The sequence below is a fragment of the Sciurus carolinensis genome, chromosome 2 (assembly GCF_902686445.1).
Source record: "Sciurus carolinensis chromosome 2, mSciCar1.2, whole genome shotgun sequence".
NCBI classification, from domain to species: domain Eukaryota; kingdom Metazoa; phylum Chordata; class Mammalia; order Rodentia; family Sciuridae; genus Sciurus; species Sciurus carolinensis.
The window spans coordinates 30,966,589-30,978,731 of NC_062214.1; the positions used below are offsets into that span (position 1 = coordinate 30,966,589).

Sequence of the window (12,143 nt, forward strand, 5' to 3'; positions counted from 1 at the left end):
GAGAGAGCAATTAGACAGATCGAGGTTCAGCATGACAAAGAGTGACAAGATAATTGCAAAAAACCTCACCCTATTTTGAAAAAGCTATTTTGGTCTTTCAACTAAAATGACTTCTTTCTGCTGAAAAGAGATTTGGTTGAAGGTAGATGGCATGAAATTTAAAGAGCATGATAAAGTTGTGACATAACTCACTTTCATAGCTTCTATACAATCAATGACAAAAGATCAGGGAATCCAAAATGATTTATACTTTGTTTGGAATGCAACAAACTATTTTACTGTCTCTGCAGAATTAAGATTATGTTTGCATGACTACTTCAATTAGTTTGCATTTTTTGTGGACTGAAAGGAGTTAGAGAGGATGGTCAGAGGCATGCTATATGGCAAGGAAAGTCACTCTAGACTTAGAAATATGCTCCAAGAAGCTCATTGGAAAGATGAGCCTCATTAAGGGAAAACCACCAGAGAATACCTGAGAGTTAAGTTAGACATATTTTTTTCTCTCTAGTACTGGTGACAATGGCAAAAAGGCTTCAAGGTTTGTTTCACTGTGAACAGGTCAGGAAGAAATCATGTCTTTGAGACTTCTGAGAAGTTGTAATGGGGTATGTTTGGAAAGGGGAGAATGAAGAATTCCTGGGTGAGATATAATCATTCACACACATAACAGCAATTTCTGAGCAGTTATATGTGAGTCATTGAGCTGGGGTCTGGAGGACAAGATAGGCCTGGTCCTTGCCCCTGAGGCAGGTACAGTTTGGTGGGGAAAGTGGAAAGGGCAAAGGAATTTAGAGTCATCAGGATGAATAGAGGAATGTGGACAACTAACTCCTGTTTGACAAATCAGAGGTAAAATTCCCTAAAGTTGAGATATGAGGAAGACCAAAGAAAAGAGGAATGTTTCTAAGGGAGGAAAGTTGTATAGGGGAAAACTCAGAGATAAGAGAGGGTAAACATGTAGTATTTAACAAGAAAACAAAAGAACAAAAACCCAGCCATTGTATGGGTAGAGGGTTGGGGGATAGTGAGGGGAATAGTTCCTGTGTATCTTCATGGCAGCTGGCATGTGGTTGGTCAAACCCCAGCCAGGGTCATTTAAAAATATTCATCTTAAATGCAGGAGTCCTAATTTGTGGGTCTTATCCCAAGTAAGACATTTCCAGGAGGCTACGAGTATTTAGGATTGTTTCAAGAAGAAGCTAAAATAGAAAAATTGCTCTCACTCTTGTTAAAGTTACTGTAAGGCCATTATTCTGGACTTCTGTATAGGCCCCAGCAGACAGAACTCAACCATACTGTAATCACCTGTACTAAGTGCCACATAAACCAACTTGGAAACTTAGAGATCAGTTTTCCCCAAACCGGAAGTTCTATTCAACCTGTCAGTGTACTAAGGAAGTCTCCGTTTTGTTTTGGTACTGTGGGTTAAACCCAGGAACGCTTTCTCACTGAGCTACATCCCCAGTTCTATTATTATTATTATTTTGAAACACAGTGTCACTAAGTTGCTTAGGGCCTCCCTAAGTTGCTGAAGTTGGCTATGAACTCGCGATCCTTCCTGCTTCAGCCCCTCCAGCTGCTGGGATTACTTGGCGTGCACCCCATCACGCAAAATGAAAAGTAACTTTGAACCCGACAATTCGTTTTTTGTTTTGTTTTTGCTTTCTTTAGCCCCTTTCTTCTTCTAAAGCCAACCTCCTCTGCTTAGCTCTTCAAAACATCGATTAGACTTTGTTGTCATTTTGTCTTTTAACAGTTCCTTGCCTGGTCTCTTTTCTATGGTCCTGCAATTCTAGCAGTTGTGTCTAGCTGTCTGAATGCATTAATGTATTAAAATACTTTCATGCTCTTTACTTAACTTCTCACTATTTTTAACGTTTCTTTTAAATAGTAGGAATTTAACTTTTTAAAGACTTTAAATATTTTTTTCTGTTCCCTTGGTATCTACCAAATGCATTTAAAAATGAGCGTCCTCTACAAATCAATCACACAAGTGCGGTGAACTTCCTAGGCCGCAAAAAAAAAAAAAAAAAAAAAAATGCCCTCAGTTAAGATGGCCGCACTCCTATCTATTGCCCTCGCCTGCCCATAGGAAGAATGGTTCCAGAGACTTCCTTTCACGCCTCGGTTTTCCAGTAACAAAGATGGTGTCACCACTTCCGGTTTCCGGACCCTGGCTGTGGGCGGTGAGTGTAATTGAAATGTCCCTGATTTTTTCTGCCACTTTTATCCATCAAATCAGGAGCGCCTTGGGAAGGGGACAAGAGGTCACAGCCATGTGTTCGATCATTCCAGCTTCACAATTAGAAAGCTATAACGATTTCCGTAGGCCGTTACCGTTTCTTCCCCTCCCCCTCGTCCCTCCGCTTCAACCCTAGACGCCCCGCGGCTGCCAGGGCTTTGGGACTCCCCGGAATGTACAAGCGGTGGAGTGGGGTGATTTTCAGTTTTTCTTTTTCTTTTGAAAAATGGTTTTCTTAAGAAATTTCACAAATTGTAAAGTTTGCTCATTTAAAGTGTAAGATTCAGTGAGGTTTGTGGTTCTCAGCCTGTGCAGTTATCATTCCAAGCTAATTTTAGAATAGTTTCGTCACCCCAAAGAAAAACTATCCGTGGGGACTGTAGTGAGTTCCTGTGCGAAGTAGCATCACACTCTTCATTCACCATGACCCTCCGGATCTAGGCAATTAGTGGTGTGCTTTTTCTAATGTAATATAAATGGAATCATATCTGTGACTCGTGCCTTTCAAGTAGGTATGTTTTTAAAACTTGTCCATGTCACTTGTTATCAGAACTAAATTTCTTTATTGCTGAACAATATTCCGTTGTTTGCATATATCATGATCCATGAATATGGGATGTCTTTCCCCTCCTTCAGCTTTTTTTTTTTTTATTGTAAACAAATGGGATAGATGTTGTTTCTCTGTTTGTACATGGCGTAAAGGCATACCATTTGTGTAATCATAAATTTACATAGGGTAATGTTGTTTGATTCATTCTGTTATTTTTTCCCTTCCCCCCACCCCTCCCACCCCTATTTACCCTCTATACAGTCCTTCCTTCCTCCATTCTTGCCCCCCTCCCTAACCCTAACTCTAACCCTAACACTAACCTCCTTCAGCTTTTTAATTTCTTCCAACATTTTAAAAATAGGTTTTTGTGTATGTGTCTTACACCCATTTAATGTGTTCGTATTTTTTCTTTTTAGACTATAAAGTGGAAATACTATACTTATACTATAAGTGGAAATGTGTTCTTAATTTCATTTTCAGATGTTTATTGCTAGTGTACATAAATTCAAATGATTTTTCTATATTGATCTTGTATCCTGCAACTTTATTCTAGTTTTTTAAAAAGTGGATTCCTTAGGATTTCTATACATAAGCTTATGTCTTTTACTGTTAGTTTTGCTGCTCTCTTCACAATCTGAATGCTTTATATTTTAGTTTCTTGCCTAATTGTCCAGGCATAAGCTTCTAGTAAAGTGTTGAATAGAAATGATGAGAGCAGACATCTTAGCTTGTTCCTGCTCTTAGGGGGACATCATTTAGTCTTTTACCATAAAGTAGTATGTTAACTATGTGTTTTCAAGAACACTCTTTAAAAGACTCAGGAGGTTCCCTTCTATGTTTAGTTTGTTGAGGGTTTTGATTAGGAAAGAGTGACTTTGTGGAAAACTTGTGTGTGTGTGTGTGATGTGGGGGAGGGTTGTGGGTTTTATACTTTATTCTATTAATATAGTATATTACTTTGATTTTCAGATATTAAAATGACTTTGAATTTCCTAGGGTTTCACTTAGGTATGGAATATAATCCTTTTATTTTTCTTTTCTTTTGAGGGGAGGGTGCTGGCTATTGAGCCCAGGGCTTTATGCATTATAAGCACAGCTGAACCCCTGAATTATACCCCCAGCCCCTGGAGTGTAATACTTTTTACATTTTGCTAAATTTAGTTTGCTAGTATTCAATGGAGGATTTTTGTACCTGTGTTCATAATATTGATTTTCAGTTTTCTTGTGATGTCTTTTTCCAGTTTTGATGTCAGTGTAATTCTGGATGCATAGAGTAAATTGAAGAGTGTTCCCTCCTGCCAGACCTGGTGCTACATCCTTGTAAGCCCAGCTGCTTGGAAGGCTGAGGTAGGAGAATCTCAAGCTCCAGGCCAGCCTGAGCAATTTAGAGAAACTCTGACTCAAAAAATAAAAAGGATTGGGGTATCTCTCAGTGGTAAAGGGCTCTTGGGTTCAAACCCCAATATTGAAAAAAAAATAAGTAAAAGAATCAAAAAAAAGAAAGATTGAAAGAAAAGGAAGTAATAAAAGAAAAAAGGAAATGTTCCCCCTTTTTGTCTTATTTATTTATTTATTCATTCATTCATTCATTACTTGGAATAGAACTCTAGGGAAATATACCAACCCTAGCCTTTTTTTTGAAACAGGGTCTCCCTAAGTTGCCTAGGCTGGCCTTAAATTTGTGGTCTTCCTGCCTCAGCCTCCCAAGTTGCTGGAATTATGTCCTGTGGCACTGTTCCTGACTCTCCTTCAGTTTTTAGAAGAGTAATAATTCAGGAGAGGAAGATGCACTTCTGTTGGAAGGAGGACTATATTGGAGAACCTGAAGGAAAGTTGTTATTCCTGAAGCAGGGAAGGAGAGGGGGCCAGACATGCAAGGGGGAGTTGAGGGAGAGAGAGGTTACTGCTGATCATTACTGCCCCACAAGAGGAAAGGAAAGGAGGACAGGAACAGGCAACAAGATGGGAGAACAGCCAAGAGACAGACTTCTTGAAAAGAGTATTTAAAGGAGTTTCTGGAAATTATGCAGTGGAGTGATGGAGTTGGTGGACCTGTGGACATGAGCCACTTGTAGGCTATTTGAGAAGTTGGTGGAGGGAAAGGAGGTGTCAGGTTTTTCATTGTGATTTTTTTTCTTTCTTGACAACTTTATATTTTTTTATTTTATTTTATTGAGGGGCAGTTACTAGAGATCAAACCCAAGGAGAGTTTACCACTGAGCCACACCCCCAGCCCTTTTTATTTTTTATTTTGAGACAGGGCCTTATTAAGTTGCTGAAACTGGCTTTGAACTTGCTATCCTCCTGGCTGAGCCTCCTGAGTTGCTGGTATTACAGGTGGGTGCCACCATATCCAGCAACTGTTTATTTCATATACTTTTATACCTTAAAAAAATTGTAAGACTAGGACTTGGGGTATAGTTAAGTAGTAGAGTCTTGCTTAGCTGTGTGAGGCTCTGGGTTCAATCTCCAGCACTACAAAAGAAAAATAAAAATTTCAAGGAATACCCAAACAACATTTTCCAGATTCTTTGTCTACGTTTGTTCCTTTTACTTTATCTTTCTCCCTCCATTTCTTCCCCCCCCCTTTCTCTCTTTCTCATATATTTATAGAGAGAAATAAAACATTAACAAATATGACTATATTATATGTAATAATAATTACAATAATAATTTAGATGAGGAAACTCAGGATAAGTTACTTGCCCAAGGTGACACAGTTAAACAGTGACAAGAGGGCTTGAGCCTGGGGGTCTTTAACTCCAGGGATATTCAGGGTCCACCAGTTTGTGTTTCATTCAGCTAAGAGTGAGCATCTGAAATTCCAAATTGATCATATTACACTCCAGTTCAACCTTCCTTAAGATTTAATGAAAATATCTATTAAAAGTAAGATGGATTGATGAATCAATAGAGTTGAATAGATGGGTAGTTATGAAATAAATCAAATTATAATAAAATATTAAGGAATCTGGATAGTTGCTTTGTGAATGTTCATTGTATAATTCTTTCTACTTTGTGTGCCTGTGTGTAGTGCTGGGGATTGAAATATCCAGGGTCTTGTGCACGCTAGGCAAACACTCTACCCCTTCTACTTTTAAGTTTGAAATTTTTCATGCAATATATTGGGAGGGGCCAGGTGTGGTAGCATTGACTATAATCCCAGCAGCTTAGGAGGCTGAGGCAGGAGGATCACAATTGCCTCAGCAATTTATTTAATTTTTTTAAAAATGTTTTTTATTTTTACAGACTGCATTTTGATTCATTGTACACAAATGGGGTACAACTTTTCATTTCTATGGTTGTACATAATGTAAATTCACACCATTCATGTAATCCTATACATACACAGGGTAATACTGTCTGTTTCATTCTACTATCTTTCCATTCCCCACCCCCCACCCCATTTTCCTCTACTCCATCCAAAGTTCCTTCATTCTTCTCTTCCCCCAATCACCCGCCATCATTATATATTGTCATCTACTTATCAGAGAAAACATTTAGCCTTTGGTTTTTTGGGCTTGGCCTATTTCACTTAGCATGATATTTTCCAACTTCATCTATTTAGCAGCAAGTGCCATAATTTTATTCTTCTTTATGGCTGAGTAATATTCCATTGTGTATATATACCACAGTTTCTTTATCCATTCATCAATTGAAGGGCATCTGGGTTGGTTCAACAATCTAGCTGTTGTGAATTGAGTTCTATGAACATTGTTGTGACTGCATCACTGTAGTATGCTGATTTTAAGTCCTTTGGGTATAAACTGAGGAGTGGGATAGCTGGGTCAAATGGTGGGTCCATTCCAAGTTTTCTGAGGAGTCTCCATACTGCTTTCCAGAGTGACTGCACCAATTTGCAACTCCACCAGCAATGTATTAGTGTGCCTTTTTCCCCACTTCCATGCCAACACTTATTATTGCTTGTGTTCTTGATAATAGCCATTCTAATTGGAGTTAAATGAAATCTTAGGGTGGTTTTAATTTGCATTTCTCTAATTACTAGGGATGATGAGCACTTTTTCATATATTTGTTGATCACCTGTATATCTTCTTCTGTGAAGTATCTGCTCATTTCCTTAGCCCATTTATTGATTGGGTTCTTTGTATTTTTGGTGTAAAGATTTTTAAGTTCTTTATAAACTTCGAAGATGAGTGCTCTGTCTGAAGTGTGTGTGGAAAAGATTTTCTCCCACTCTGTAGGCTCTCTTCTCACATTATTGATTATTTCCTTTGCTGAGAAAAAGCTTTTTAGTTTGAATCTATCTCATTTGTTGATTCTTGCTTTTGTTTCTTGCACTATGGGGGTCTTGTTAAGGAAGTCTGGTCCTAAGCCAACATGATGGAGATTCAGGCCTATTTTTCCTTTTCTTTGGTGTAGGGTCTCAGGTCTAATGCCTAGATCCTTGATCCATTTTGAGTTGAGTTTTGTACAGGGTGAGAGATAAGGATTTAGTTTCTTTTACTGCATATGGATTTCCAGTTTTGCCAGCACCATTTGTTGAAGAGGCTATCTTTTCTCCATTGTAAGTTTTGGCACCTTTGTCTAGTATGAGATAACCGTACTTATGTGCTTTTGTCTCTATCCTGTACCTTTGGTCTACCTGTCTGTTTGGGTGCCAATAACATGCCATTTTTGTTACTATTGCTCTATAGTAGAGTTTAAGGTCTGGTATTGTGATACCTCCTGCATCACTCTTCTTGCCCAGGATCACTTTAGCTATTCTGAGTCTTTTGTTCTTCCAGATGAATTTCATGATTGCTTTCTCTATTTCTGTGAGAAATGTCATTGAGATTTTAATTGGAATTGCATTAAATCTGTATAGCAGCCTCAGCAATTTAGCTTAGGGCCTGTCTCAAAATAATAAAATAAAAAGGACTGGGGATGTGTCTCAGTGGTTAAGCATGCCTGGGTTCAATCCCCAGTACCAACAACAACAAAAACGTGTTGATGGTGTAGCTCAGGGGAAGGCACCTGTGGGTTCCCCAGTACTCCAAAAATTTTGGGAAGGAAGTGACTTAATTGCAAAAATGTAAGTCAAGTTAAAACACTTTTCGTATGTGACCCTTATGGACTTATATTGGTAGGTTTGTAAGATTCTGTAAAGTAATAGAATACTAGCTGCTTCCTTCTGGTAAGCAGGCTTTTATGTAATTAAGGTCTTCTTATGCCCAACTTCAGGACAGACTAGACTTCCAGTATTGAAAAATAATATTATTTAGATTGTATAATTAGGGAAATTTTAAGAGTGGAAGATAAATATTCCTGGAGGGAGAAGTTGAAGCATCTATCAAAAGATTTTGGGGGGAACGGGCTGGATGGGGATGTAGCTCAGTGGTAGAACATTTGCCTCGCAGGTGCAAGACCCTGGGTTTGATCCCCAGCCCTGAAAAAAAAAGAAGAGTTTGAGGCAAAGGATAATCATTGCATCCTCCTTGCCAGCCATGCTATTTCAGACCACAGGAAGGGGCTCCTCTGTCTCATTGCTTGCTTTTTCCTGTACGTATTCACTGCTTCCCAAATGATGTGTTTAGAAGAAGAAGATGCTTATTTTGTAATTAAAAGGATTCACCTTTCGGTAGGCTTTCCTTTTGGGGGCCCAGTGAGTAATGTACTTGGCTTTTAATGTAAGCAATTCTAAAAGCAAAGAATAGGTAACCACATCACTGTGCTAATTGTTGCAGAAAGCTTTCCTTTCCTTTCTTTTTTCTTTTTGACCCAGGGGTGCTTTACCACCAAGATACATCCTTTTATTTTTACTTTGAGATAGGGTCTTGCTAGGTTTCTGAGGATCTTATTAAGTTGCTGAGACTGGTCTTGAACTTGCCATCCTCCTGCCTCAGCCCACCGCCTCCCCCCAGAGTCACTGGGATTACAGACATGTGCATAGACCTTGCTGATTGATTTCATCAGACTCTCAGTTGATGGTTCACTCAAGGCACCTTTGAAAACAGGCAGGATATGCCAATATCATTGCTGTTTGTGCCCTTCCGGAAGCCTCTGAAGCACAGTGTTAGGTAACTGGAGGGGAAGGGGAGCCAAAGGTGCCTGCTGCAGAGGTGTTTGCTGAAACCTCAGGGTTGTTGACTAATATAGCACTTGTGAAAAGACAGGACATTCTGACTTCTTTGGGAACGTTGATCATTCCACTCAGTTCAGGAGAAATCAGCTGATATGTTGTCTCCCTCTCTGCCTGAAGGATTGTCCACAACAGCACATGACTGGGTGTCTGCAAATAAGAAGGATCTCCCTGGGTTTCAGCGTTGATTTGTTTTCGTATGATTCCTGTCTTTGCTATAAGGTGTAGCTTAGGCTGCAGCATTGGGGCTGTACCTTCAAGTGGGGCTCATCCTAGTGTAGCTACTTTCTAGGTCTGGCTGTAAGTGAGGGTGATAATAGTAGGATTACTTACCTCATAGGTTTATTGCAGATGAAGCTCTTAGGACTATGACTGGAATCTAACGCGCATTCAGTAAATGTCAAGTACTCTTATTATACTGCTCATATTATTCTGAAATTGCTTTTTTTAATCAAACATGTCTTAGATCTTTATGTACTGATTAACAGCCCTGCCCCACATCCTGGGCTGGGGGTTGAACCCAGGGTGCATGCTAGGTGAACATTCTGTCCTCAAACTACATCCCCAACCCCTGTTTATTATTTTTAACAGCAGTGTAGTATTCCTTAATTGGGAACACTGCCTCCTCCCAAATCTATTCCTAATTCAGTTGATAATTAAACCAGCTACCAAAATTGTCTCACCTCACTGACACAGTTCCTCTTTAATGCCTTTGTTCATTCAGTTACTAAGTTCTATTCTCTGCTTGATTCTTTCTTTTCTTTTCTTTTCTTTTCTTTCTTCTTCCCCTTCCCCTCCTCCACTCTTCCCTCCTCTTCTCTTCCCTTCCCTTCCCTTCTCTTCTTTCTTTCTCTGCACCAGGGATTGAACCCTGAGGGTCTTAACCACTAAGCCACATTCCCCTACTCATTTTTATTTTTTATTTTGAGACAGGATCTTGCTAAGTTGCTTAAGGCCTTGTTAAATTGCTAAGACTGGCTTTGAACTTGTGATCCTTCTGCCTTAGCCTCCCAAGCTGCTGGAATTATAGGCATGTGCCATCACGTCTGGCTTAAATATATTCTTAATGTTTCTCCTGTTCTTGACTTGTAGGGCCTTGACCTGGTTCACATGGTTTTCCTCTCACCTGTACCATGTATGTGAGTGATTTCCTATTTCAAGACTGCCTTCTGCCATAATTAAGCAGGCTTAAGCCTCAATCCACCTGCCATCCAGCTACCAAACATGAAGGTATGACTACATAAATTCTCTGTATGGTGCATGGTAGCTGTTGGCATTCATGGCACCTCGTACTGGCCATGATAAAATTTATTGATGACAGCAGCTAATAGGGCAGAGAGTAGCAAAGATCCAAGATCTGCCCAGGCCTGTAGTTACTTCATAGAGAGGTACACAGGGCTGGGTGCACTGCACAGAGCCCTCTAGTAAGAATCCAGGTCCCCACAAGTAAACGTAGACCCAGGAGTGGGAGGGAACACAAGGAATGTTTAAATACTGAACCCAGCAATTCACCTTCAAAGCCTCCAGAGTTCAGCTGGAAAGTTTTTGTATTCCAAGTTGCTGACTGATAGCAGCAAGGCCTTACTGTCCCTTTCTAGAGTCAGTACAGGAGGGGGAGGGCTCCTTGGCCTTTCAGCTGGAGACAGCAGTGTTTGGCCCTACCCACTCAGTGCATGATCAGTACTTACCTCTCCCTTGAAAGTCCCAATACCCCATGTTACTTGTGGTTGTCTAAACTGGTTCTTTTTGAGTTCATGCTTGCTTCTGACCATGGCTGTAGCCTGGCTTGGTAAATTCTTTTGGAAAGACTCTGGTCCCCTTCTGGGCCGTTCTCTGTCTTGACTCACTATGTTAACAAAATAAGTCTCTGTGTTTGGATCACCCCAAACTAAGAGCTTCTTGAAAGAAGTGTCTGTTACATTCACCTTTGTATCCTCCCAGCTTGGCACCAAGCCTGGTATGCTAACTAACTGGCTGACTGCACATTTGAATAAGCTACAGGGGAACATGCAAATTGCCTTCACCTCATTGCAGTTAATTTGGAATATATATATCCTTTTGGACTTTTGCCCCTAGCTTTACATCTCTATTTCACACACGTGCACACACACACATACATGCATGCAATATTTTATTTTATAAAATTCAGATCAAACCTTAAAACCATCCCATAATTTACTATATTATGAACATTTCCCTTCATCAAAAAATTATTTTTATTTTTTACTTTTTATTTTTTTGGCACTGGGGATTGAACCCAGTGATACTTTACCACTGAACTACTTCCCTAGTCTTTTTTTTTTTTAATTTTTTTTTTTTTGAGACAGAGCTTGCTGAATCGCTTAGGGCTTCACTAAGTTGATGAGGTCGACTTTGAACTTGTGATCCTCCTTTCTCAGCCTCCTGAGCTGCTGGGTTTATAGACATATGACACTGCACCTAGCTATCAAATATTCCTGTGGCCTTTGAATCAGTCTTATATAGCATTTCAGTGAGGAAGTGGTCTGTGTTTGAACCTTTCCCATTTTCAAAAATATAGCCTGTTTTCCAGCTGAAATGAGTAATGGTGTCTTTCAGTCCACAGTATTTCTTTCTCATGATGAAGAAAACATGGTAAACAAATAGTAGATCTGAAGCAAGACAAGGAAGACCATTAATAAAAGGGGAAAGGAAATTATTCTGGTTTTACTGATGTTTGATCTCTAAGATTCTTCAGGCAGTGACTCTAATGAAGGTTTCTGCTATTAGTACCTTTTGTGAGAATCGTTGTTTTCTTTCCAGAGCAGAACTATGGCAGCCCAGGAAGCCAGTTCAGGCAGCCAGTCAGGGGAGAGTTGTGCTTTGGACCTACCATCAGCATGTGACATAAGAGACTATGTGCTGCAGAGGCCCAGCCAGGAGATCAACAGTGAGACTCTCAGTTCTGTGGAATTCCATTCTTTTCCTTGCTCTTCTGATGTGGATCCAGGTAATAAGCAGAGTTTAAAACAATCTAACATAAAAACAATTTAGCAGATGCACTGGTGTATGAAATAGTTTGTTTCTCCTTCTTCTAGTAGCAGATCTCAGAGGAATGATTTATTGTCCTATGTAGAAAAACATCATAACCCAAGAAAAACTGTAGGAAGAGACTTCAAAGGACAGCCTCCCTGACGTGACAGTGAGGAGGAGCTGTTTCCTGGAGTTCTTTTTAATCTTGGGTCCCTTTCTGATCTCTATCCAAATGTACTCAGAGACAGGCAAGCACTTTGTTCAACAAGGAGAGGGTAGA

The 12,143-nt window shown here is 39.8% G+C and overlaps 1 protein-coding gene across 9 annotated transcripts in view; it reads left to right on the forward strand.

The window, feature by feature from the left end:
* The first annotated feature begins 2,143 nt into the window (after positions 1-2,143).
* Positions 2,144-12,143, forward strand: part of Shld1 (shieldin complex subunit 1) — a 91,153-nt gene continuing 81,153 nt past the window's right edge. Inside the window, exons 1-4 of one of the 9 annotated variants that reach the window (XM_047542303.1) lie at positions 2,170-2,186; positions 4,034-4,139; positions 9,965-10,102; positions 11,654-11,840. In XM_047542303.1, coding sequence (XP_047398259.1) covers positions 10,097-10,102; positions 11,654-11,840 — 193 coding nt within the window. In that variant the 5' untranslated portion in view covers positions 2,170-2,186; positions 4,034-4,139; positions 9,965-10,096. Of the gene's footprint in view, positions 2,187-2,247; positions 2,755-4,033; positions 4,140-9,964; positions 10,103-11,653; positions 11,841-12,143 lie in introns of those variants that run through there. The other 8 variants (XM_047542301.1, XM_047542302.1, XM_047542308.1 and 5 more) reach the window with 8 other exon arrangements.